The following is a 26,394-nucleotide window of genomic DNA, read 5'->3' as shown; positions in this document are numbered from 1 at the left end:
CTTGCATAATACTTCATGTTGTATTAGTAGCTATATGGACAAGTTAAGTTTGACTTTCTGTGCTCTTTCCCCCACCCCACTCTCCTTGCCTCGGGGCTTGAACTCAGGGATTGGGCACTGTCCCTGAGCTACTTTTTTTTTTTTCAGTCCGGTCATGGGGCCTGAACTCTGGGCCTGGGCGCTGTCTTTTAGCTCTTCAGCTCAAGGCTAGCGCTCTACCATTTGAGCCACATCCCTGAGCTACTTTTTGCTCAAGGCTAGTACTCTACTACTTGAGCCACAGCTCCACTTGCAGCTTTTTCTGTTTATGTGGTACTGAGGAATCAAACCCAGAGCTTCATGCACTCTACCACTAAGCCACATTTCCAACTCTACTTTCTGTGCTCTTTTCATTTTTGTTTGGAGTTTTGAAAAAAGCCACATACATGAAAAATATTTAGGGAAAAATTGGGACTTAAGTAGTTTGAGTAACTGAAACAGCCTTTGAACACAGTGTAGATACTTTAAAAATGCAAACTGCTCCTTTTTATGAAAAGGAAAATAAAATGTAGAAATAATTTCTTAGTCCAAAGATAAGTTTCCTATCTTTTTTTTGGGTTTGGTCATGGGGCCTGAACTCTTTGCCTGGGCGCTGTCCCTCAGCTCTTCAGTTCAAGGCTAGTGCTCTACCACTTGAGCCACAGCGCCACTTCTGGCTTTTTTGCTTATGTGGTACTGAGGAATCGAACCTAGGGCCTCATGCATGCAAGGCAAGTACTCTATCACTGAGCCACCTTCCCAGCCCCAAGTTTCCTATCTTTACTAAGTACTGTACAGTTATACAAAGCCACTATTTTGTCTCTTGACGACAGTCTATCACATGGAGTGCCTCTGAATGAAAGGACTGATTTTTTTCCCCTAAAGTATATGTAATAAAAGAAATATATATATATATATATTTATATAAGGATAATATAATGCAGTCCTAACTTGTTCTTCATATTGATCTCAGTACATGTAATTATAATATTTTTCCTAATTATAGTTTATTTTGTTATAGCTCTAACACATTGTTTTGTTACATACAAAAAAGTATAATTATACAAAGACTTCACTTTACAAATGTAAATACAGTCTTGGTTTGGTGTATATTGGATACAATGGTCTTCCTTGAGCCTAAACACAGAAACAAAAGCTTGTATTATAAGAGAAAGTCCAAGATGGGAAGTGATAAAATGGGCATTGAGTAGAGCTTTGTTAAAATTTAGCGGGTATCCTTGTAAAATTTCCATGTATTCATTAAGTTATATTATGTCATTTTTATTATTAGGAGCTGAAGTTTTGAGTTTTGCTCTCATAAAGAGTTGTGACAATTTGATCACTGTAGTTGGAAGAGTCAGATTTACTTCATTTCATATAAGTATTGTATAGATATTAAAGTTGAGATTGTTAGTAGTGTTACAATTTTTTTTTTTTTTTTGTGTCGGTTGTGGGCCTGAACTCTCGTCCTGGGCACTGTCCCTCAGCTCTTTAGCTCAAGGTTAGCCCTCTACCGCTTGAGCCATAGCGCCACTTATGGCTTTTTCTACTTATGTGGTGCTGAAGAATCGAACCCAGGACCTCATGCATGAAAGGCAAGCATTCTACCAGTGAGCCACCTTCCCAGCCCGTGTTAAGATTTTTTTTTTTTTTTTGGGTCCGGTCGTGGGGCCTGAACTCTGGGCCTGGGCGCTGTCCCTCAGCTCTTCAGCTCAAGGCTAGCGCTCTACCACTTGAGCCACAGTGCCACTTCCGGCTTTTTTCTTTTGTGGTGCTGAGGAATTGAACCCAGGGCCTCGAGCATGCAAGGCAAGTGCTCTACCACTGAGCCACCTTCCCAGCCCCCCGTGTTAAGATTTTTATATGCATTTGGGAATAATTTTTTTGTTGTGAAGGAGAGAACTGTATTATAGGTTATCTTGTTGGTGTAGAAGCTATACATCTGAAAATAATCAGAATGTTAGCTAGCAGTGGTGAAACACCTTTTGCTTGTGTGGTCCTTAAAGATGGGTTTTTAAAACTTAAAAAATAAAGATTCTTGGCTTGTATACAGAGGGGGGATTTTGTTATTACATCTGTATCCATGTTTACACTGCATTACAAGCTGACTTCTCCTATTACTCTCCTTTTCTCTCCATTCAAAAAAGGCTCCCAAAAGTTTCATTGTTCCTTTTTCATAGTTGCAATTTATTTCTTCATTATTCAACTCCCACCCTTCCTATCAGCCCAGCCCCCCTTCTGCTAGTACCCACCCACTGACATTTTTCTTTCTTCTTTTTTTTTGGTTGGTCGTGGGGCTTGAACTCTGAGCCTGGGCACTTTCCCTGTGCTCTTCAGCTCAAGGCAAGCATGCTACCACTTGAGCCACAGCACCACTTCTGGTTTTCTAGTGGTTTATTGGAGATAAGAGTCTCACGGACTTTCCTGCCTTTTCCTGTCCAGGCTGGTTTTGAACTGTGATTCTCAGATCTCAGGCTCCTGAGTAGCTAGGATTATAAGTGTGAGCCACCAGAGCCCGGCCCCACTGACAGCTTTCTTCCCCCACCTTCCTTGGTTTTAAAAATATTTAGTTTTGGCAAATGTTCTTAGTTTTAACTAAAAGCCAGAACTACAAAATGAAGTGGCAGGATTTTTAACAATACAAGGTGTCCTAAGGTGTAACATAGTTTTAAGACTACAAAAATGCAAGTTACAAACTTAAAATACCATTAGAAAATTCAGTTTCTTACATTTCTTCAATGCTTCCTTAATTTTTGTTTTGAATAATTTACTTTTTCATACATAGTTGCAGTGTATTTTGAAATTAGTCACCCTGGGGCTGGGAAGGTGGCTCAGTGGTAGAGCGCTTGCCTTGCATGCCTGAGGCCCTGGGTTCGATTTCTCTGCACTACATAAGCAAAAAGAAAAAAGCCAGAAATGGTGCTGTGGCTCAAGTGGTAGAGTGCTAGCCTTGAGCTGAAGAGCTGAGGGACAGCGCCCAGGCCCAGAGTTCAGGCCCCACGATCGGACCCAAAAAAAAAAAATTAGTCACCCTATATTTTTTTCTCTTTCTCTTCCCTCATTTCTCTAAAAATCCCATAGTTATGAATAATACATTTATTTTTTTATAGTTCTGAAAATGGCAAGTTGAAGTAAAGAATTAAAAAATGCGTTACTCAGTGTTACTTTGTGTCTTTTTTTTTTTTTTTTTTTTGGTTCATGGGGCCTGAACTCTGGGCCTGGGTGCTGTCCCTCAGCTCTTCAGCTCAAGGCTAGCGCTCTACCACTTGAGCCACAGCGCCACTTCCGGCTTTTTTCTTTTTGCTTATGTGGTGCTGAGGAATTGCACCCAGGGCCTCATGCATGTAAGGCAAGCGCTCTACCACTGAGCCACCTCCCCTGCCCCTCAGTGTTACTTTGTGGATATCTACTTGGAATTCTAGGGAACTATGCAGAACTCAAAACTCTATACAGTTTTAAGAGTTTTAAGAACTCAAAACTCTATACAGTTAATTACTACAGTATTACTGTTAGGCAAGTGGCTTTCCACTGAACCCTAGCTACATCTCAGTGTTTATGTTGTAGCTCATGAAAAGTTCAGGTTTGAAATAAAGATAACCTGAGGAAATCAGCTAATCTTGTTTTAGGAAGTGAGATTTGATTAACTTTTAGCCTAGGCTAAAGCTTACCCGAAGTCCTTATTAGTGATTACATAATATGGGGTGGGGGAAGTAAACTTAAAGGAAAACAAGTGAGATTTATTAGTGATATGTATTCCTGATAGCGTCACTTTGTCCAGTACTGCTTTTTTTTTCTTCTTTTAAACAGCAAATCAAATTCATTGTAAACTCAAGGAAGGGTTTGGTTAAGCACAATAGCCTATAAGCTCTTTGCTATTTAGATAACATCAAGACTCAGACCAGTGCTGTGGAATTGGAACTTCAGTGAGTTAGCAAGATAGGGTTTATTCAGATAATAGCTCTGCCAGTGTCAGCAGAAGAATATATCTCTTAAAAGCCTGTATAAATTTTTTTTTTAAATTCTAAATTCAAATGCCTTAATCATTTTTAAAGCAGTTTAAAAAGAAGTATTTGACATACAGTTCTCAAACTTGAATGGATTTTTATGCTTAGTTTTGTTTTTATTTTAAAGAGCCAGCTTCTGAAAGCCCCTGTGTCAGCATTTGAGGAATGATGGTATAGTGCTATTGGTAAGAAAAATTTCTTTTATTTTTTGTGATTGTGAGATTGACTTTAACACATATGCTCTAGCAAATCACTAAAACTACACTTTAAATATTATTTTAAGTTTTGCTATTAATGATTTAAATATCTGATTATGTGAGAATAGTATGCATTTTGATAATACACATTTTGATAAGCAGTGTATCTCATGTTTTTAATATAGTTATGGTGTCACTGAAATGTTAGAGGTTTTCTATTTATGTACATGTTTTCAAATTTTAAGTAAACATTTATGATATGTATATGTTTTAAATTTAAGTATGTTGGAAAATTGTTATTTTGGAGTTCTTTAAAACTTTAGGTGAAGAGTGAATTCTTGTTTATTTCCTATGATGTATAAAATATGCTTAAAGTGAGTAATAGTTGACTTAAAGAGCAGTTTTACATTTAAATTATTTTTCACAATTTACTAACTATGGCAAAATGAATAGGAAAAGGATTTTACTTAAAAAGCAATTCAATTCTAGAGAAAGTAATGGCATGGTTAATAATTTAGAAAAGTATGAAAATAGGTTGTTAAAGTTGATTTATAAATAATCAAAATAGTTTTTGCTATGTTCTTTAATTGTGGGAGGTCAGAATATTGCTAGGATAGACTAAGATGAACTTAGTCAAGATATATTAGAAAAGTTTTTAAGTAGTTGTAAGTATGTGGCCTTAATGAAAACATTAAGTTTTAATAGATGTTCTGATAAAATAGATGATCTGATAAAATTTCTTACACGGGAAAAATAGGATTTATAAAAGTGAGACATTATTTGTAAGCAAGGCTAAAAGATAAGGATGTAGAAGAGTAAGATTCGAAAACCAACAACAAAAGTTACATGAATTAAAGAGTTTACCCAATGTACTGCTATATAGTAGCTTGAGCAGTGGACTTGAGCCTTTTATGCCACATAATAGGATTCTCTTGGCATACACTTCCCAATATCTTTGGGAATTTGTGTCATTTCACTGGAATTGCTAGTATGCTCATCTTCTTATAAATGGGCAAACAATGTCAAACAGAATGCTTATCTCCTAGTTCTTGTAGTAGTAGAATCCTCAAGTCTACTTTTAGAGCTTCTGGAATCAACTTTTGGTGTGTGTGTGTGTGTGTGTGTGTGTGTGTGTGTGTGTGTGTGTGTGTGTGTGTGTGTGTGTGTGTGTGTGTGTGTGTGTGTGTGTGTGTGTGTGTGTGTGTGTGTGTGTGTGTGTGTGTGTGTGTGTGTGTTATGTGTGTTGTGTGTGTGTGTGTTTTCCTGGGGCTTGAACTCAGGGCCTGAGCTGGTGTGTGTGTGTGTGTGTGTGTGTGTGTGTGTGTGTGTGTGTTATGTGTGTTGTGTGTGTGTGTGTGTGTGTTTTCCTGGGGCTTGAACTCAGGGCCTGAGCTGGTGTGTGTGTGTGTGTTTTCCTGGGGCTTGAACTCATTGCTCAAGGCTAGCACTCTACCACTTGATTCAGAGTTCTTCCATTAAAAAAAAAAAATTGGTGGTTAATTGGAGAGAAGAGTCTCATTGACTTTAATGGGCCCAGGCTGGCTTCAAACTGGGATCCTCAGATCTCAGTCTCCTGAGTAGCTAGGATTACAGGAGTTAGCTGGTACCTGACTGGAAACAACTTACACTTGGAGCACACATTGGTTTCTGGCAGCACCAATTGGCAAAGCAATCTTGAAACCCAGCTCAAGTTGCCCCTTTGCTTTCCCCATGATAGAATCCATGGAGTTGCCTCTAAACTACCCAGTCAACAGCTTGCACCTGCCTGTCAGTACCCTACCTGCTATCCACCTACTATTTTTAGTTCCAGAGTCTCTCAGGGATTGGGCCCTTCTGCCACTCTGGAATCAGTTTGCAAGGATGCAGACTACAGAATATAGTCTCACAGCTCTCAGCAGTATACAAGAGCATAATGTCATTCTTTTATTTTTTGGGGGTCCAGTCGTGGGCCTGAACTCTCGGCCTGGGCGCTGTCCCTCAGCTCTTCACCTCCAGGCTAGCACTCTACCACTTGAGCTACAGCACCACTTCCGGCTTTTTTTTTCTGCTTGTGTTGCTGAGGAATCGAACCCAGGGCCTCATGCATGCAAGGCAAGCACTCTACCACTGAGCCATCTTTCCAGCTCCCATAATATCATTCTTATCTAAATGCTTTTTTTTTTCTTTCTAGTTGCTTTTAGTTTTTTGTTTTTTTTTTTTCTTGCACTTTTTTGGGAAGCAGTTTGCTTAGGTTTTTTTTTTTTTTTCCTAGTATTAGTTGCTTGACTCTGTTTATAATTTTCAACTACTGTGGAAAGAATTTGTCATTTTATTGCACTTTTTTTTGTGTGGGGGGGGTCCCTCTTACATCTTACCATGAATACTAGGATGCTTTAGGTTCAGGTTCCACAGCTTACTGTGGCTGTAGGTTTTCTGTTTTTTGTTTTTTTTTGGGTCTGGTCCTGGGGCCTGAACTCTGGGCTTGGGCGCTGTCCCTCAGCTCTTCAGCTCAAGGCTAGCACTCTACCACCTGAGCCACAGTGCCACTTCCGACTTTTTTCTTTTTGCTTATGTGGTGCTGAGGAATCGAATCCAGGGCCTCATGCATGCAAGGCAAGCGCTCTACCACTGAGCCACCTTCCCAGCCCTAGGCTGTAGGTTTTTTAGTTCTTGATTTTTTTTTTAAATCACCATTCTTTTTAGGTGGCTTCCACTATGATACATGCAAACAATGACTGCTGATCTTTTTCATAGAGAAAGAGTTTGGACTTGCTTTATTTTTTAAAAATCCAAAGTAGGTAGCCTTTGAGACAATGATTGCTGATCTTTTTCATAGAAAAAGAGTTTGGACTTGCTTTATTTTTTAAAAATCCAAAATAGGTAGCCTTTGAGAATTTTTCTGCCTCAAGTCAAATTGATTTAGTGGATCATTATTACCACATTGGAATAATAGTATGCTTCAGAGCACAAGCACTGCCCAAAACTGAGAAGGTGGTTCTTTTTTTTGTTGTTGCTGCTGCTGCTAGTCCTGGAGCTTGAACTCAGGGCCTGGGTGCTGTCCCAGAGCTTCTTTAGCTCAAGGCTAGCATTCTACTACTAGAGCCACAGTACCACTTCTGGCTTTTCTGTTTATGTGGTACTGAGGAATGGAACCCAAGGGCTTCATGCATGCTAGACAGCACTCTACCACTAAGCTACATTCCCAACCTTTGAAGTTGTTCTTAAATTACTCAAAGGTTTTGTTTATTTGTTTGTTTATTTTTGGTCACTGTGGGGCTTGAACTCTGGGCCTGGGTGCTGTTCCTGAGGCTCTTTGTGCTCAAGGCTCACTTTCTACCACTTGAGTCACAGCACTACTTCCCATTTTTGAGTAGTTTATTGGAGATAAGCCCTGGCTGGCTTCTAACTGTGATCCTCAGATCTCATCCTCCTGAATAGCTAGGATTACAGGAGTTGAGCCACCAGCACTGGGCTACCCAAAGGTTTTTGAATGGCAATGTGATTTGTGTAAGGTCCATTCCTGGATGGCGAGCAGACCCCACCCAGTACCTGCGTTACCTAGGCAACTGGGATACCTGGAAGAGGTCACATCTGCATCCGCTGAGGTCACATCTGAATCTGATGTGGCCACACCTTTCTCCCACCTGGTCCCACCTCTTACCTGGTCCCACTTCCCTTTTCCTGGACCCCCCTCCCCCCATATAAGGCCTAACCCAGGGCCAGATGCTCTCTTTTGCCAGCCTCGTGGAGTGCCAACCTTGCCTGGTTCCAGCAGGTCTACTAAATAAACCTATCCCTTACCTGAATACCACGTGTGTGGTGTTGTTCTTACTCGGCTACCTCTTTTTAAAAACCTAACAATTGGGGCTGGGAAGGTGGCTCAGTGGTAGAGCGTTTGCCTTGCATGCACGAGGCCCTGGGTTCGATTCCTCTGCACCACCTAAGCAAAAAGAAAAAAGCCGGAAGTGGCGCTGTGGCTCAAGTGGTAGAGGCTAGCCTTGAGCTGAAGAGCTGAGGGACAGTGCCCAGGCCCAGAGTTCAGGCCCCAGTACCGGACCCCCCCCAAAAAAAAAAGAAATAAAAACCTAACAATTTTTTTAGAGGAGCTGGATCATATATCTTTAAGACTTTCCCATTTCCACAAAGACACTGAGCCCAGTATTTTTCATTGATTATTTGGTTGATGATAAATGCGGAGAGATAATATATAAGATTAAAAATTTTCATCTGACTTTTACTTGGCTCTTTATACTTATCAGGTCATTTATTGAAGCAAGTGTTTCCGGCTACTTGCCATGTGCCAAACTGGCCATAAATGGATAGATGAATGGAATTATAGCATCTGAAATAGGGAGGTAATAGCAACTCAAACTTTTTTGGATTCAGACTGACTCTTTTATACAAATGATTGTAGATGGTACAAGAGATTTTGTTTATCTGGGTTATTTCTATTTATAATTGAATTACAGATTAAAACTGGTAAGTTTGCCAGGCTTGGTGCTACATGCCTGTGATCCAACAATAAGGGAAGCTGAGGCCAGAGGATTTCTAGTTCAAGGCCAGCCTCAAAGACAAAGTGAGTTTCAGGCCATTCTAAGCTACTTAGTGGGATCTTGTCTCAAAACCAAAACAAACAGAAAACAAACAAAATCCTGATATTTTAAATAAAGTTGTGTGTTGGTATCTGTGGGTATTGATTTGAGGATTCTATTCGGATACCAAATTCTGAGGCTGCTCAAGTCCCATATATAACATGGTGTAGTATTTTTATTTTCCCGTGGTGTAGTATTTTTATTTTCCCCTTGCATGCCCTACCTTTGTGTCTTTTTTTTTTTTTTTTTTTTTTTTTTTTTGAGTGCAGTCGTGGGGCTTGAACTCTGGGCCTGGGCGCTGTCCCTTAGCTCTTCAGCTCAAGGCTAGCGCTCTACCACTTGAGCCACAGTGCAACTTCCGGCTTTTTTCTTTTTTGCTTATGTGGTGCTGAGGAATTGAACCCAGGGCCTCAGGCATGCAAGGCAAGCGCTCTACCACTGAGCCACCTTCCCAGCCCCCCCTTTGTGTCTTAATACATCTGTCAAGTACTTATCCCTCATTAAATGAAAGTGCTTTATGAATAGTTCTTAAGGAATAATGGCAAGATAAAGATCTATATATGTTTAGTACAAATTCAGAGTTTTCTGCCCTCAAATATTTCTGATCTTGGTTGGTGGAACCTTGGGATGCACAAATCACTGGCTGTAATTAGCACGACTTAACAAATCATTGCTAAAATTACCCATCCTGATTACAACAATAATATTTTGTGCAAAGTTGGGTAGATGGTTTCTGACATGTTAAATGGAAATGCTGAAGTTTCTTTGTACTGCGAAGAAATTGTGGAGAAATTTAGTTCATTTGCCTCTAACAATTTGTTTAGACTAGAGAAAAGTGATCCCTGGGAATTTTTCATACTCTACAGGGAGCCTTCTTACTAGATTCCCCCACTTCTAATGAAGTCAGTGTTATCTACATGTGAGAGTAAAGTTACAGTGACAAGTTTTGAGCATCTCCAGGCAGTTCTTTCCTATGAAGGCAAAAGAAGGATTACCTTCATGAATGTATGTGGTTTTGTTTTTGTTTTTTTGTTTTTTGGGTGCTGGAACTCGGCCTGGGCACTATCCCTGAGCATTTTTTGCTCAAGGCTAGCATTCTTCCATTTGATCAACAACAGTACTTCTGGATTTCTGGTAGTTAATTGGAGAGAATAGTGTCATGGACTTTTCCTGCCTGGCTACCTTTGAACTGAGATCCTTAGATCTCAGCCTCCTGAGTAGCTAGGATTACAGGCGTGAGCCACTGGTGTTTGGTTTGTTTCTTTTTTTCTTTTTTTTAAATTAGCTTGCTTTTTTTTTTTTTTAGGTCACTTCCCCCTTTCCAAAACAATTTTTAACAGGTTTCATTGTTTTGTTTTCATGGCTTCAAATTATGTATTTCATATTCTTTCATTCTCCTTGTTAGTCGAGCCCTTCCTCGAAGGGAAAATATATAGATAAGGATGTATCTATTTAAATAGATAAGCTTACATGTTAGGTAAGATTTTCTTGAAATGCGTATTTTCTTTGTCTTTTTAAAAAATGTTTTTTATTGTAAAAATACTGTACAGCAGGGTTACAGTTACAAGAGTAAGGTAATGAGTACATTTCCTATCGAACATTGTTAAATCCTCTGTTTTTCCCCTACCATCCCTTTCCTCTCCAACTCCGCCCTACCCTCCCTCCCCCAGAGTTGTAAAGTTCATTTTCTTTTTTTTTTTTTTTTTTTGCCGGTCGTGGGGCTTGAACTCTGGGTCTGGGCGCTGTCCCTCAGCTCTTCAGCTCAAGGCTAGCGCTCTACCACTGGAGCCACAGCACTACTTCCGGCTTTTTCTGTTTATGTGGTGCTGAGGAATCGAACCCAGGGCCTCATGCATGCAAGGCAAGCACTCTACTGCTGAGCTACCTTCCCAGCCCGTAAAGTTCATTTTCAACATACGTCTTGTACCTCTCATTGTTACAGGGATCAACTTATATCCTTATTTCAGCATTTTGTTATTTCCCTTCCTCTCCCCAAATTAGAAAAATATATATACAAGATTCAGGGCACCAGAATCAAATACAGTGAAAACAGGGATTATACCGTGGGGGAAGAACATACTTAAGAAACAACAAAAAAAAATCCAATAGTACATTATAAATAAATTAAAAACAATAGCAAGAAAGAAAAAACCACTTTTGTCCTTATCTTGGGGTTCATTTCGCTTCATATCATCCTTCTATGAGCATATGTACATAGCTTTTAACCTTTTCTGCTTGTTCTAGACATATATTAGTTATTGCAAATAAGGGATGAGATGCATGTTTTCTAAGAAGCAAAAACAATTGGAAACAAAATGGCATTGTTTTGTACTTTGCAAATCTTGAAAAGGTTGTTGAAGATGTAATTGAATTGCAGAAAAATATGGAAAAATATGTTTGTGAGGCTTGTGAGTTTTCTCCCTAGCCAAACTCCATGGGTAGTTTAAGACCATTGGAAGTTTTCTTAGTGAACTTGGAATTGGGACAGGTGGTCAGTTTGGTGTTCTCAGTAAGAGTGTTCTTGCCATAGTAATAATGGACTCTTGACCTGGAATTGGCATGGTATCACTGCTAAGCAAGCATCGGTTGGGTGATGAATAATCTTGAGAGGTTTTGGAGTTGTTTTCCCTGTTGATGTGTTGTTACTTCTTTACTCTAGTTCAAAGTATAAATTGAATTCTATAAAGCATTTTAAATCAAGGGGTTAAATTTAAGACTACTTCTTGAATCTGGGGAATGAGAAAGGACGATTTTATAATAGGTTTTCTTAGAATTTAAATTGTTCTGAATCAAGTCTATAGCAAGTATAGGTGTATCAATGCAATGTTCTTAGTTTTAGTTAACGTACTGTTGAATTGCCAAGAGAACCAACTTAATTATATCAAATGGACTTGTATTATAAGAAAATTAGGAAGGGGTTGGGGGTTTAGCTCACTGGAAGAGCACCCGCCTGGCGAGCGCAAGGCCCTGAGTTCGGTCCTCAGCTCTGGGAAAAAAAAAAAAAAAAGCTATAAAAGAAAATTAGGAAGTATTCAACATTGTCTTGGAAGAATTACTATTTAAAATATTTTCAAAGACAATTGTAGAATGAAGTTAGTTATTGGGATTTTAAAAAGTCAGAATACTTTCAGGCAATTGTAGAATGAAGTTAAACAGTCTATTGAGATTAAAAAAAAATTCACCAACATTTGTTTATTCCCTCAGTTATCTTCAAGTGTTGTGAAGCACAAACTTTTCAAATCACTGTAGATATGGACAGAGAAGAAAGGAAGACTATCAACCAGGGTCAAGAAGATGAAATGGTAATCAGCTTTCATGCTTTACTTGTGAAGTATGTGATATGTTTTCATAGAAAGTAGAAAAGTACAGTTTACAATCTCAGTTAGAGGGGCTGGGAAGGTGGCTCAGTGGTAGAGTGTTTGTCTTGTATGCATGAGGCCCTGGGTTTGATTCCTCAGTACCTCATAAACAGAAAAAGCTGGAAGTGGCGCTGTGGTTCAAGTGGTAAAGCGCTAGCCTTGAGCAAAAGAAGCTCAGAGAGTTTAAGCCCCATGACTGGAAAAGAAAAGTCAGTGAGTTTCCCCCCCCCCCCCCCCCTCTTATCCTGTGTCTTTGAAATTGAGATTATGTAGTATCTGTATTTGTTGGCTTAAATGTAATTCATTTCTTATGGCTAAAACTTGGAGAAGTATGCTTTGGCATTTGGTAATTGAAGATATTACACTAGCTAATAATAAAATAAAATCCCTAATAAAAATTTTCAGTTTACAGTGTCTGATGAAACATGTTTGCAATGTATTTTTTTCTTTTTAAAATTTTTTAAAATTTAATTTTATTGTCAAGGTGATGTACAGAGTGGTTACAGTTACATAAGGTAGTCAGTACATTTCTTGTCAAGCACTGTTACCCCCTCCCTCATTTTTCTCCCACTTTCCCCCTCCCACAATGCACCCTCTGAAGTTGTAAAGTTCATTGCCAACATGTTGTCTTGTGAGTATTGCTGCTGCATTGGCTTTGTCTCACCATTTTGCCGTTTGCAATGTATTTTGTAAAAATCGATAAAGATTTTTTTTAATCTTTTGCTTTCTTTAATAAATATTTTGAAATACTTTAAAAAGATTTTCAATTTTAGTATAGTTGAAAAACCAACTTAATTGGAAAAACACTAACAAAAAAACCTTGTTTTAGTTATGGAGCTAGAGTGGGGCTATGTCAGGTAAAATAAAAGATGTTTTAAATGTGAATTTCAAATACCAAGGAATAAATTTTTGGCATATGTTTCAAATGTTTTATGAGACAGACAAAAAATTTATTTCTTATTTGAAATTTAAGACCTCTGCATTTTGATTTGTTACATCTGGAAATCCTTGTGGTAGTTGTAATGAGACCATTTCTATGCCTGGGTGCAGTGGCTCATGCCTGTAATCCCAGATACTCACTTAAAGGTGGAGATTGAGAGGATCAGTTTGAAGCCAGCCCTAGCAAAAAGTTAGCATGACCCTTATTTTACCAAGTAAGTAGGTTGTGAATGAACAGGTAAGTGGATCAGAATCTGAAGCCAGACCCAGGCAAAATGATGAGATACTATCTGAAAAATAAAGACTGGACATCAGTAGCTCACTACTGCAATCCTAGTTACTCAGGAGGCCAAGATCTGAGGATTCCAGTTCAAAGCCAGCAAAGGCAAGAAAGTTCATGAAACTCTTATCCCAAATTAACCACTAAAAAGCTGAAAGTAGATAGAGCTGGGACTCAAGTAGAGAGCACCTAGTCTTAAGGAATAAAAGCTCAGGGACAACAGTGTTAAACCCTGAGTTGAAGCCCCAGGTCACCCCTGCAACACATATACACACACACAGAGAAACAAACATAAAAGGGGAGGGGCTAAGTTGTGGCTCAAGTAGTAGTAGAGTTCCTGCCTAGCCAAGAGTACCAAGATCCTAACATTAGGGGAAACTGGACAAGAGGTCTAAAGATCTTTTTTTTTTTTTTTGGGTCTGGTCGTGGGGCCTGAACTCTGGGCCTGGGCACTGTCCCTCAGCTCTTCAGCTCAAGGCTAGTGCTCTATCACTTGAGCCACAGCGCCACTTCCGGCTTTTTTCTTTTTGTTTATGTGGTGCTGAGGAATCGAACCCAGGGCTTCATGCATGCAAGGCAAGCACTCTACCACTGAGCCACCTTCCCAGCCCGAGGTCTAAAGATCTTTAAGAGCTCTATAATAATTTGAGTACTAAAGGCTCATGCCTATAATCCTAGCCAATCAGAAGGCTGAGATCTGGAGGGTGGTGGTTCGAGGCCATCCAGGCAGGAAAGTCTCCCCCTCTAAAAATAACCAGCAAACAGAAGAACCAAAAGTATGGCTGAAGTGGTAGAGATCCAGCTGAGTAAATACTAGGTCCCACCACTAGCAAAACATCAAGAACAACAAAAACTAATATTTTTGTAACTTCTCTGCAGATGTGAAATTATTCCAAAATGAAGTTTAGAAATTTAGTTCGTAGCAATGTATATTCTGGAAGAATTACTAAAACATAAAAAGTAAGAACATACTAAAGAATATGCTGTTAATGGGAAAGAACTTATAAAGCAGATCAGTAATAAAACCATAAAGTGTAAATACTAACAAATTTTACTATTAAAAGTGTAATTTAGACTGGAAGTTATTAGAAACAAAGTTTAAAGGTGAATTATAGATTAAAAATACTTAGTTTATGACTAAATATTTAGTTTGTGATACTTTATTTAAGACAGTTTTGGAAACAAGGAAAGTGTGAATTCATTTGCTGTATTATTTGATAATTATTATGTGATTACTGTGTTCATGCAGGAGATTTATGGTTATAATTTGAGTCGCTGGAAGCTTGCCATAGTTTCTTTAGGAGTGATTTGCACTGGTGGGTTTCTCCTCCTGCTCCTCTACTGGATGCCAGAGTGGCGGGTGAAAGCGACCTGTATCAGAGCTGCAATTAAAGACTGTGAAGTGGTGCTGCTGAGGACTACTGTAAGTCCACGCATTTATTGAATATTCCAGAAGTAAAATAATGATTTTGCATGTGCTTTGTTCAAAGTAATATTTAGTGGAACACAATTGCTAGGAGATAATGAAGAATCTTTGTCTAGTTAATATTTATAAAATAGCTATTTGAAGTTAATTATTTTTTTCTTTTGGTTGGTGATGGGCTTCAACTCATGGCCTGGGCTTTTTTTTGCTCAAGGCTAGTGCCTCCCACTTTCAGCCATGGCGCCACTTTTCTGGTGATTAATTGGAGGTAAAAAGTCTCATGGATTTTCCTGCCTAGGCTGGCTTTGAACTGTGATCTTCAGATCTAAGCCTCCTGAGTAGCTGGGATTACAGTCATGAGTTTCCAGTGCCTAACTGAGGTGAAATTTTTTTTTTTTTGTTTGTTTGTTTGTTGTTGGTCGTGGGGCTTGAACTCTGGGCCTGGGCGCTGTCCCTCAGCTCTTCAGCTCAAGGCGAGCGCTCTACCACTTGAGCTACAGTGCCACTTCCGGTTTTCTGGTGGTTATTGGAGATAGGAGTCTCACAGTCTTTCCTGCCCGGGCTGGCTTTGAACTGTGATCCTCAGATCTCAGCCTCCTGAGTAGCTAGGATTACAGGCGTGAGCCACCAGCGCCCGGCTTGAGGTGAAAATTTTTATAATGACTAGAATTTAAGGAAATCTTAAAGATGATCAGGTTACTCACTTCCTTTTATAGCTCTTGATAACCATTAGAGGTTGTTCTGAGTTCCTCTCTCTCACTCTCTTTCTTTTCCTCTCTCTTTTCCCCTTGTGAAAATTGAAACCTGGACCCTGTACATGCTTGGTGGGAACTCTCTAACCCTTGAATACTGACCTGAGAGTTAAGACTTAACCTTTTAAGATACTGACACTTTAGGATTATAGCCCAGATCTCCATTGATTGGACTATGCCTCAGATAGACTAGCTGCCTATCTAATGTATGATGCTCCTATATCTCAGGAGGTTTTTTAAAAAAAAAATTAGTTGAATTAGCATTTTATGAGAGGTTTTAATATCTAGTGTTCATATGTAGGTGGGTCAATTAAGGAATTGTAATATTTAATGGAATAGACTAGTATTTATTAAACTGGTGAAGTATTAAATTGGTGAGCAATGAAAGTATGTTTGAATTGATTCATCTTTTGAAGTTTAGTGAGTAGGAAATGAGGATTTTTTAAAAAATCTATTAAGGATTTATTTTAGTACAACAGGATAAAGTAGGGAAAAAAATAGAAAAAATAAAAGAAACATTTCCTGTTCCTCACTGTAGGTAATGGGAGTTAAAGACTCCAAATGATGTTTTTTCAATAAGAGATGATTAAATATGTAAAGAATGGGAATTAAATGAAAATATAGGCAGTTTTGTAATGTGTGTGTATGTGTGTATGTATATATATAACTGATTCTTGACCTTTTTCTCGTTCTCCTAAGGATGAATTCAAAATGTGGTTTTGTGCAAAAATTCGCTTTCTTTCTCTGGAAAGTCACCCATTTGTTAATCCAAAATCTATAGCTAATAAGATTTCAAATGGCCATGCAGTCCATTTAACTGAGAATCCTGCTGAAGATACTAGCCATGAAATGAATAAATATTCACAGACTCAGTCACAACAGGTATTGTGATCAGTGTCAAATTTTCTTTAAAACCAGTTAACACTTTGTACTGTCATATAGCTTATAATTTTGTTTGTAGTTACTGCCTAAGATAACATTTTTATATGCATATAAAATATCACTAAGTATAATAGTTTAGGTATTAATAGAAGAAACATTACATATTATAATAAGCAATGATAAGTTCTTTGTAACATTTGTGTATATTCTACAGATTCGTTATTTCACCCACCATAGTGTAAAATATTTCTGGAATGATACCATTCACAATTTTGATTTCTTAAAGTAAGTACCTTTCTTTTGCTTGTACCATATTATAAATGTACACTAAAAAAAATTTATTCTAGTGTTATATAAAATTAAGGAAGTTTTTGTGTAACTGTATTCCCTGTTAACTCACCAGTGTTATTTGAAGAGTTACTGGCTTTTTTTTTTTTTTTTAAAGGAAATTGTACCTAAATTTTACATAAAATTTAGAAATAATCCAGATGTGTTGTACTTGTAATCCCAGTACCTGGGAGGCTGAGGCATGGGATCTCAAGTTTGAAGCCACACTGGGAGGGATACATGGTGAAAGCCTTTAGCAGCACTGTGATAACAAAATCCTCCAAGACTAATTGCTTTTTCATTTTTACTTCAAAGAGAATTTGAGTATATCTGTACCTTAAGTTTTTGACATACATATTTGTGTGTGTGTGTGTTTGTGTGTGTTGTGGATCTTAAACTCAGGGTCTGTGTGTTGTCCCTTAGCTTTTCTGCTCAAGGCTAGTGCTTTACAACTTTGAGCCATCTTACTTGGACTTTCCTGCCTGCACTGGCTTCACCCTCAGCTCTCATCCTCCTGAGTAGCAAGAATTAAAGACAGAGCCACCAGCAGTCAGCTGACTTAGATTTGATGTTTTGTTTTGTTTTGTTTTTGTCAGTTGTAGGGCTTGAACTCTGGGCCTGGGTACTGTCCCTGAGCTCTTCAGCTTAAGGCAAGAACATTCTTCCACTTTAGCCACAGTGCCACTTCTGGTTTTCTGGTGGTTAATTGGAGATAAGAGTCTCATGTACATTCCTGTCTGAGCTGGCTTTGAACCATGATCCTCAGATCTCAGCCTCCTGAGTAGCTAGGATTACAGGCATGAGCCACCGGCGCCTGGCAACACTTAGATATTTTTTATGGTGCTTGTGTTGGAGATCAAACTTAGGTATGGACTCAAGCATACTAATAAATAGGGACTGTACCACTGAGCCACACTTACAGCCCCTATGTTTTCGAGTATCTGAATCATGACTTCCTGATTTGTTAGCAGTCCCATTCAGTTTTGAGAAGTCAAGTCATAGAGAGTTAGAAACTTACTTTTAAACTGTTTAGCTAGAGTATAGGGCATAGGCAAACAGGTCATCTTTGGGTAGGACAAACAGGATTAATCTCTTAAAATTTATCTTTTGTGTGATGAGTTCATTATATAATTCTGAATTTGTATGTTTTTCTTTAAAATATGGGATTTATACTGTCCCCACATTACTGGGCTTAGGCAGTCCTCCACTGTTATCTTGCTGAGGATTTAGTGTTTTTTTGTTCTTGTTCAAAGGATTATTATAAATATTCACATATCTTAAATCTTAACAGAAGAATCAAGAATCATGAATATTTACATAAATTCCTAGATTTTTCATCAGACACATGAGCTGAAGCATTTTCACATACTGAATTCTAAAAATCTTGATTTAGAATCATTGCTTTAAATGAAATTGTAAATAAGCTGCCACTTTCCTAAAACATTAATATTGGAGCATGCTGGTTCGCGGTGCCTTCTGGAGAGGTTATCATTTTCAGTGGGGAAAATTTTTTAAATATATTTTCTATGTAATTTCTGTCAGTTATAGAATACTTAAAAAGTTTCAGCTTACCTCAGTGAAATCAATATATTATGGGAATTAGCTTTCCTATTTGGAAAAGGATTAGAATTAAGTCCGTCTACTATTCTCTTTGCTTTGGAGTTGTTTGGCTGGTATCTCCATTAAAAATTTAAGTATATTTAAGATATTTTGGGAAAATAGATGAGTTAGTTGGATGCTAGTTAGAATTATGATAAGCCTTAGACATTGACTCTGACTTAAAATTCTGTCCTTTTAACCTAGGTATGCAACTAGCTAAGGAAAAGATTTATTTTGTTGCTTTTGTGGAGATGGAAGATGATGAATAGGATTTCTTTTAGGCTTAATATTGTAAAGGAAAACCTATGTTGATAAAACCTTTTTAATCTGTAGTTTAGAATTCTCAAATTACTTACATTTTTTAACCATAAATTTTATTAATTTAATTATTATCTCAGTTTTGGCACCATGTTAAAGGAATATGTTACTACATTAAAGTTGAGTTGTCATCTTTTCATTTGATAAATGCAGTTGATAACTTGGTTGTTGTGTTTGAGATTTAGACCATTATTGTTTATCTTAAGAATTTGAGACTTTAAAGATTCTCGTCTGTTATTTCTACATTTTTGTTAAGGATTTTTAAGAAGTTTGGAAGGAGGTTGTAAAATCAGGCATGTAGAAAAATGAGGCATTAAGAAATTTGGATATTTGAAACTTTGTTTAAAGTAAAAACTTTGGATTTATTTAGGGGACTGGATGAAGGTGTTTCTTGTACGTCAATTTATGAAAAGCATAGTGCAGGACTGACAAAGGGGATGCATGCCTACAGGTAATTTTTATCCAACTAAAGTTAGACCTCTTCTCAAAATTCCTTTATTTAGGAGTATATATAGCCAATCCATTATTTTATACTATATATTAGCAGGTATTTAAAGATTATTGACTAGTAGTTGAGAACCGACTGCTATCTTGAGTAAAACTCAGTTTAAGAGTTATAGAAAGTTGGGCTGAGAAGGTGGCTCAGTGGTAGAGTGCTTGCCTTGCATGCATGAGGCCCTGAGTTCTATTCCTCAGCACCACATAAGCAGAAAAAGCTGGAAGTGGTGCTGTGGCTCAAGTGGTAGGGTGCTAGCCTTGAGCTGAAGAGCTGAGGGACAACGCCCTGGCCCAGAGTTCAGGCCCACGACTGGCAGAAAAAAGGAAAAAAGTTACAGAAAGTTAAAGCTTTGTTGAAGGTGATATTCTTGAAGTTATACCATATTTCATCAACTCTAAGGTGCAAAACTTCCTGCATTTTGCTCTCTGAAATTGAGGTGTGTCATATAGTTGGTAGGTACCATTCTTTGCTCAACAGAAGTTTTATGTTGATCATATATAAAATAGTGGAATGTTTTGTAAGTTGGTAGCATCTTAGATTTTTCTGAGATACTGGGAATTGTAAGCATGAGCTCAGACTTACCACAAGTTGGGAGCCATACTTTTTTTCATTTTGTTATTCTTCGTTAAAGCATAAAAGTATTCCAGTGTGTCTCAGTTTAAAGGTAAAAGTTATTTTCATATTGTAATATTTTTTTCTGCACTGGTTTTGGGGCTTTAACTCAAGACTGTGTATTTTTATTTGGCTAGCTTGATCATCCAGTGCCTTGTTGCTTGAGTCATGACTCTAGTTTGGCTCAATTATAAATTTTCTATTACTACTATAGCATGTCCCCCTCCCCCCAAAAAGGGCTAGAATAAAAAATTCAGACTTAACTGTATAAAAGGCAAAAGTTACTATATCATATAGAAAATCCAATTATAAGGAATTAAATGGGAGGATTTAAGCAACCATTTCCTTTCCTCTTTTTCTTTTCTCTTTTTTCCCATCTCTCCCCTCCCCTCCCCTCCCCTCCCCTCCCCTCCCCTCCCCTCCCCTCCCCTCCACTCCCCTCCCCTCCCCTCCCTTCTCCTCCTCTCCCCTCCCTTCCCGTCCCCTCCCCTCCCCTCCTCTCCTCTCCCCTTCTCTCCTCCCTTCCCCTCTCCTCCTTTCTCTTCTCTTTTTTTTTTTTTGGCAGAATTGGGGATAACCATAGGACCTCAGTCCTAGGCAAGTGAGTCCCTGATGTTTTTTAAAGTGTTGTTTTCTAAAATATACAGATTTTGAAATCAACACTATGTTAGTACCAATATCCTTGTTAGAAAAATAGTACAGGATTCTCAGATTTACTTTTTGTAAAAAAAATTAATTGTAATATAGATCTTGTTAAGACCTATTCAAGGATGGAGAAAAGAGTCTGTGCTAGCATGGTTTATTATTGAGAAAAACTTGATGAATGTAAAGATATGAGATAGTGAAATAAAATGCAAACTATGCAATTACTTAGTGTTGACTTCTTTGTTTAAATATTGTACACAAAATTTTTTTGAGGTAGAGTTTTAGTCATAGAACACAGGCTTTTAGAAACAGGAATTTAAGAATAATCTGTGGTTTGAGCTTTATCTAATACGATGCCTTTCTTAAATTACACTATTATATAATTCAACCTAACACTATTACTGTATTTTCCTGTTATAGAAAATTGCTTTATGGAATAAATGAGATTGCTGTGAAAGTGCCTTCTGTTTTTAAGCTTCTAATTAAAGAGGTAAGACTATTTTGTATGTATGGATATGTGTATGTGTTTATAGATCAGCATTTGTAATAAGTAGATATATCAGTTTGGAAAGTCATGATTAAGTACTAAAGTGTTCTTGATTCTTTTATTTTTTATTGTGGGCTTGAATTTAGGGCCTGTGAGCTGCCCCTGAGCTCTTTTTTGTTCAAGGTTAGCACTCTTTCACTTTGAGCCACAGCTCCACTTCCAGTTTTTGAGTGGTTAATTAGCAATAAGAGTCTCACAGGGACTTTTCTGCCTGAGCTGAGCTCGAACCTAGATCTTCAGATCTCAGCTTCCTGAGTAGCTGGGATTACAGGTGTGAGCCACCAATGCCTACCTGTACTTGGATTTCTGCTTCTTAACTTCTATTTGTTCTCCTTTCCTTAGAAGGCAAGAGAAAGGTGTTTTGTTTTTTTTTCTCCTCATTTGCTTTCCTTACAAAGATTTCTTTTCCTTACAAGAAGTTGTGCATTTTGAACTTATTCTGTCTTACAGATGTATATACTTGTCTTTATTTGTTTTATCAAGAATTGAATTTTGGGGCTGGGATGGTGGCTCAGTGATAGAGTGCTTGCCTTCCTTGCATGAGGCCCTGTGTTTGATTCCTCAGCACCACATAAACAGAAAAGACTGAAAGTGATAACTGTGGCTCAAGTGGTAGAGTACTAGTCTTGAGCTGAAGAGCTCAGGGATAATGCCCAGGCCTAGAGTTCAAGCCCCACGACTTATCAAAAAAACAAAACAAAACAAAAAAACCCCAAAGAATTGATTTTTGTTTGATGGAATAGAACAAGGAGAAATAGAAATAGAAACCTTTTCTGTTCCCTGTGTAGGAAATGTTTTTCTCTAAGAATTTTGTTCTACTATATTTTCTTCACATTATGTATATCCTGGTACATTATTGCAAATTAAGCGTTTTCCTAGAAGTTTGGAAATGAACATGTAACATGATTTGTCCTTAAGGACTTGCACTGGGAGTTGGAGAGGAAACAAGTTGATAGTGAAGGTTCAGTTATAAGGGCCATAGTGGCTGAATAAAGGTCTGTGAATGGAAATGTAAAGGAGGTTATAATTACTACTGTAAACTGCTTAGCAGAACAAAGCTTGTCAATTGTGGCTTTGTTTTTTGGTAAAGAGACTTAGTTGTATTGGATGACTAGCAATCTGGAAAACAGTCACTTGTCATTAGGTTTTTACAGTATAATGTTGTCTACATAAATACCATACTATAATAAGGAATGCAGAAAGCCTGATTTGTAATGTTGTCTCATCAGTAACCATATTATTTTTTGGTGGTACTGGGGTTCTTACATTTGGACAGCTTGCTTGTTTGGCTGACACTCTGCCACTTGAGCCATGCTTCATCCTTGCTTTTGGCTGGTTATTTTGGAGAGAGAGTCTAGCAAACTTTTCTGTCCAGGCTACACCTTAACTGTGATCTTTCAGATCCAAGCTGGGATCTGAGACACTGGGATTACAGGCCTGAGCCATCAACACCCACATCCATCTTTGGTATTTAGAAAACATTGTTTCTACTGACTTGAAAAACAAATTCAATTTTTTATTATTATAAAGGTGATGTACAGAGGGGTTATAGTTACATGTCAGGTAATAAATACATTTTTTTTTGTGACAATGTCATCCTTTCCCTTGCTCTCTCCCAGTTTTTCCTTCCTGTCCCTACCCATAAGTTATATAGTTTATTTTCAAATAGTATCTAATTTGCTGACTTTTATCTAATATTATAGACAAAATCTTTGAGTGTCTCCTTTGGATTTGAGGTTATATATATGTGAAAATTCTTTGAGAAGTAATAATATCCATTTTAAGCCATTCGGAGGATATTAATGAAGTTGATAAAATACCATGAAACAGGGTAAAGTTACTGCTAGGGTTTTCTCATTTATTTTTTGTTGGTCGTGGGGCTTGATCTCAGGGCTCTCCTGAGCTCTTCTGCTCAAGGATAGCACTCTACCACTGTGAGCCACAGCTTCACCTCTAATTTTTTGGTGGTTAATTGGAGATAAAAGTCTCATGAAGTTTCTTGCCTGGACTGTCTGGGAACCATGATCTTCAGATCTCAGCCTCCTGAATAGCTAGAATTATAGGTGTGAGCCACCAGTGCCTGGCACATCTTTTTTTTTTTTCCCCTCTTCAGTCCTGGGCTTGAACTCAGGGCCTGGGCTCTGTCCCTGAGCTAGCACTTTACCACTTGAGCCACAGTGCCACTTCTGGCTTTTTCTGAGTAGTGTCTTGGAGATAAGCATCTCACAGACTTTGCTGTTGAGGCTGAGGGAGGCTTTAAACTGCAATCCTCAGATCTCAGTTTTCTAAGTAGCTAGGATTACAGGTTGAGCCACTGGTGCCTGGCTTTTTTCAAAAACAAAACAATTTAACCCATTTTTATCTTTCCTCCAATTAAGGTTTTTTTGTTGTTTGTTTTTTTTGTCAGTCATGGTATGGGGCCCGAACTCCTTCAGCTCAAGGCTAGTGCCCTACCACTTGAGCACTTGTGCCACTTCCGATTTTCTGGTTGTTAATTGGGGATAAGACTCTCACAGGGCTGGGAAGGTGGCTCAGTGGTAGAGCGCTTGCCTTGCATGCATGAGGCCCTGGGTTTGATTCCTCAGCACCACATAAGCAGAAAAAAAAAGCCAGAAGTGGCGCTGTGGCTCAAGTGGTAGAGCGCTAGCCTTGAGCTGAAGAGCTGAGGGACAGCGCCCAGGCCCAGAGTTCAGGCCCCACAACGGGACAAAAAAAAAAAAAAAAAAAAAAAAAATCACAAACTTTCCTGCCTGGACTGGCTTTGAACTGCGATCCTCAGATCTCAGCCTCCTGAGTAGCTAGGATTAACGGGCTTGAGCGCCTGGCTAAGAAGGGTTTGTTTGTTTTTGCTTGTACTGGTCACTGTCCATTAGCTTTTTTGCTCAAGCCTGGCACTCTACCACCTGAGCCATAGCTCCACTTTCTGTTTAGGAGTTTTATATCTTACTGGATGAGAACAGAAGTAATTTGGAAACAAATGTACTTATTACAAAAAGGAATGCAGAACAGATAAGTTTAGTCTTTTCTATCTGAATCTGTGTTTAGTATGAATCTAAATTGATACAAATATTTGTTTATTTAACCAGATTTTAGTAATTTAATGGTAAATAAGAATACATTAATATCATGTCTCTTTAGAATACTAGGGAGACTAGGGAGCTTATCCTTTGTTTCTGATTGGTAACTTCTCAAATGAATAGGTAGAATATGTACATGCTTGTAAATGTCTCAATTTAACTTTTTAAAATCTTGTTTTCTAGGTTCTCAATCCATTTTACATTTTTCAGCTGTTCAGTGTTATACTGTGGAGCACTGATGAATACTATTACTATGCTCTAGCCATTGTGATTATGTCTATAGTATCAATTATGAGCTCACTATATTCCATTAGAAAGGTAAGTCAAATTGATTATTGAACTCTATTTGCATGTTTTAGTAATGATGTTAGATGTGTAAACTAGTACTTGGTACAGAGTAATTATGAAATGTATTTATCTCAGTTGCATGAATATACATACCTTTTCCTGCATTTTTGGAAATTCAAAAAGTATTTTCACTAGCATACATTAGTTGTATACAGGAAGTTTCATTATAACATTTCCGTACATGAATATAATGTACCTTAGCAACTTTTTATATTAGTTTGATGAATTTGGGGCCTCATGCTTGTTAGGCAGCCACTAACTTAATTCATGCCCTTTTTTGCTTTAGCTATATTTCAGATAGGATCTTATATTTTTGCCCAAGGTTGACCTCAGATTGAGATCCTTCTTACCAATACTGCCTGTGTAACCTAGATTACAGGTGTGCATCATTATGCCTGACTTATTAATCGACAGGGGTTCTTGCTAATTTTTTTGCCTGTAGATGGCATCCTAAGCAGGCATCACTATGCCTGGCCCTTTTTTTTTTTTTTTTTTTTGGTCAGTTGTGGGGCTTGGACTCATGGCCTGGGCCCTGTCCCTGAGCCTGTTTGTGCTCAAAGCTAGCGCTCTACCATTTGAGTCACAGCACCACTTCTCGTTTTTTGACTAGTTAGAGATCAGAGTCTTATGGAGGACTTTTCTGCCGAGGCTGGCTTTGAACTGCTATTTTCAGATGTCAGCCTCCAGAATAGCTAGGATTAAAGGTGTAAGGCATTGGCCCCTATATTTTTTTGTGCTGACCCTGGGGCTTGAACTCAGGGCCTGGGCACTGGGCCTGGGCACTGTCCCTTAGCTTTGATGCTTAATTGCTCTACCACTTAAGCCATACATAGCTCCTCTTCTGGCTTTTTGGTGGTTAATAGGAGATAAAAGTCTTAGACTTTCTTGCCAGCTTTGAACTACAGTCTTCAGCTGTTAGCCTCCTGAGTAGTAGGATTATAGGCATGAGCCACTAGGGCCCAACTGTGGCTTTCTTCTCCCTCCCTCCCTCCCCTTTTTCTCTCTTTCTCGCTCTCTTTCTCTCTCTCTCCTTCCTTCCTTCCTTCCTTCCTTCCTTCCTTCCTTCCTTCCTTCCTTCCTTCCTTCCTTCCTTCCTTCCTTCCGCTCTGTCTTTCTTTCTTTCATTCTTTCTTTCTCTCAATCTCTCGCTCTTTCTTTCTCAATTGTCTTTCTTCCTTCTTTTCTTTCTTTCTCTCTTTCTTTCTTGTCAGTCATGGGTCTTGGACTCTTTTGCTCAAGGCTAGTGCTCTACCCTTTGAACCACAGCTCCACATCTGACTTTTGAGTGTCATAAGAATCTCATGGGACTTTCCTGCCCCGGCTGGCTTTGAGCCAAGATCTTCAGATCTCATCTTCCTGAGTAGTTAGGATTATAGGCCTGAGCCACAGGCACCCTGCTTTTTTTTTTTTTTTTTTTTTTTTTTGAGTAGGAGGTAGACAAGTTTTTTAGAGTCAGAAGCTGGTTCCTCCCTCCCCCTTTCCAAGACTATCTCCTTACAGTGCTGCTTTTTTTTTTTTTTTAAATAGACTGTATCTCACTGTGTAGGTCAGTCTGATACTAAACTCAATTGTTTGCCCTTGGCATCTTATTTTGTTTGAAGCTAAAACAGTGAATATTCCTTGAACCTTTGATTTGACATTTTTTTAAAAGGCAGAGTAATGTGCTTACATTAGCACTCTTACATTAATGAACTCTTTTTAGCCACTTAGGAGATGAGTTGAAGAATAAGTTCATGCGGATATTGGCTAATTTTAATTTCTTTTTCTTCTTTCAGCAATACATTATGTTGCATGACATGGTGGCAACTCACAGTACTGTGAGAGTTTCAGTTTGTAGAGTAAACGAAGGTAGGTACTTTAGGTGATAAATGAAAGATTAGTCATAAAAGCCCATTAAGCAGTGTATGCTTACGTTTAGATTCTTGAGTTTGTAAGAAATCCACTCACTTATATAAACTTAAATTGGTTAGCTGAGTGCTGATGGCTCATACCTGTAA

General features: G+C 38.3%; 1 protein-coding gene across 4 annotated transcripts in view; it reads left to right on the top strand.

Annotated features, from left to right (window-relative positions):
- Atp13a3 (ATPase 13A3) overlaps nt 1–26,394 on the top strand; it is a 97,801-nt gene that overhangs the window by 19,979 nt on the left and 51,428 nt on the right. For 3 of the 4 annotated variants that reach the window (XM_070029866.1, XM_070029863.1, XM_070029864.1), the window contains 9 exons: nt 4,150–4,207; nt 11,995–12,092; nt 14,618–14,791; nt 16,243–16,425; nt 16,640–16,710; nt 19,040–19,120; nt 20,846–20,915; nt 24,233–24,367; nt 26,173–26,245. In XM_070029866.1, the coding sequence (XP_069885967.1) occupies nt 12,042–12,092; nt 14,618–14,791; nt 16,243–16,425; nt 16,640–16,710; nt 19,040–19,120; nt 20,846–20,915; nt 24,233–24,367; nt 26,173–26,245 (838 nt within the window). In that variant the 5' untranslated portion in view covers nt 4,150–4,207; nt 11,995–12,041. The remainder of the gene's footprint in view (nt 1–4,149; nt 4,208–11,994; nt 12,093–14,617; nt 14,792–16,242; nt 16,426–16,639; nt 16,711–19,039; nt 19,121–20,845; nt 20,916–24,232; nt 24,368–26,172; nt 26,246–26,394) is intronic. The other variant, XM_070029865.1, reaches the window with a different exon arrangement.

This window comes from Dipodomys merriami, unplaced genomic scaffold (genome assembly GCF_024711535.1).
Source record: "Dipodomys merriami isolate MVZ:Mamm:240054 unplaced genomic scaffold, mDipMer1.0.p SCAF_2, whole genome shotgun sequence".
NCBI classification, from domain to species: domain Eukaryota; kingdom Metazoa; phylum Chordata; class Mammalia; order Rodentia; family Heteromyidae; genus Dipodomys; species Dipodomys merriami.
This window is presented reverse-complemented; position numbering and strand designations above follow the sequence as displayed.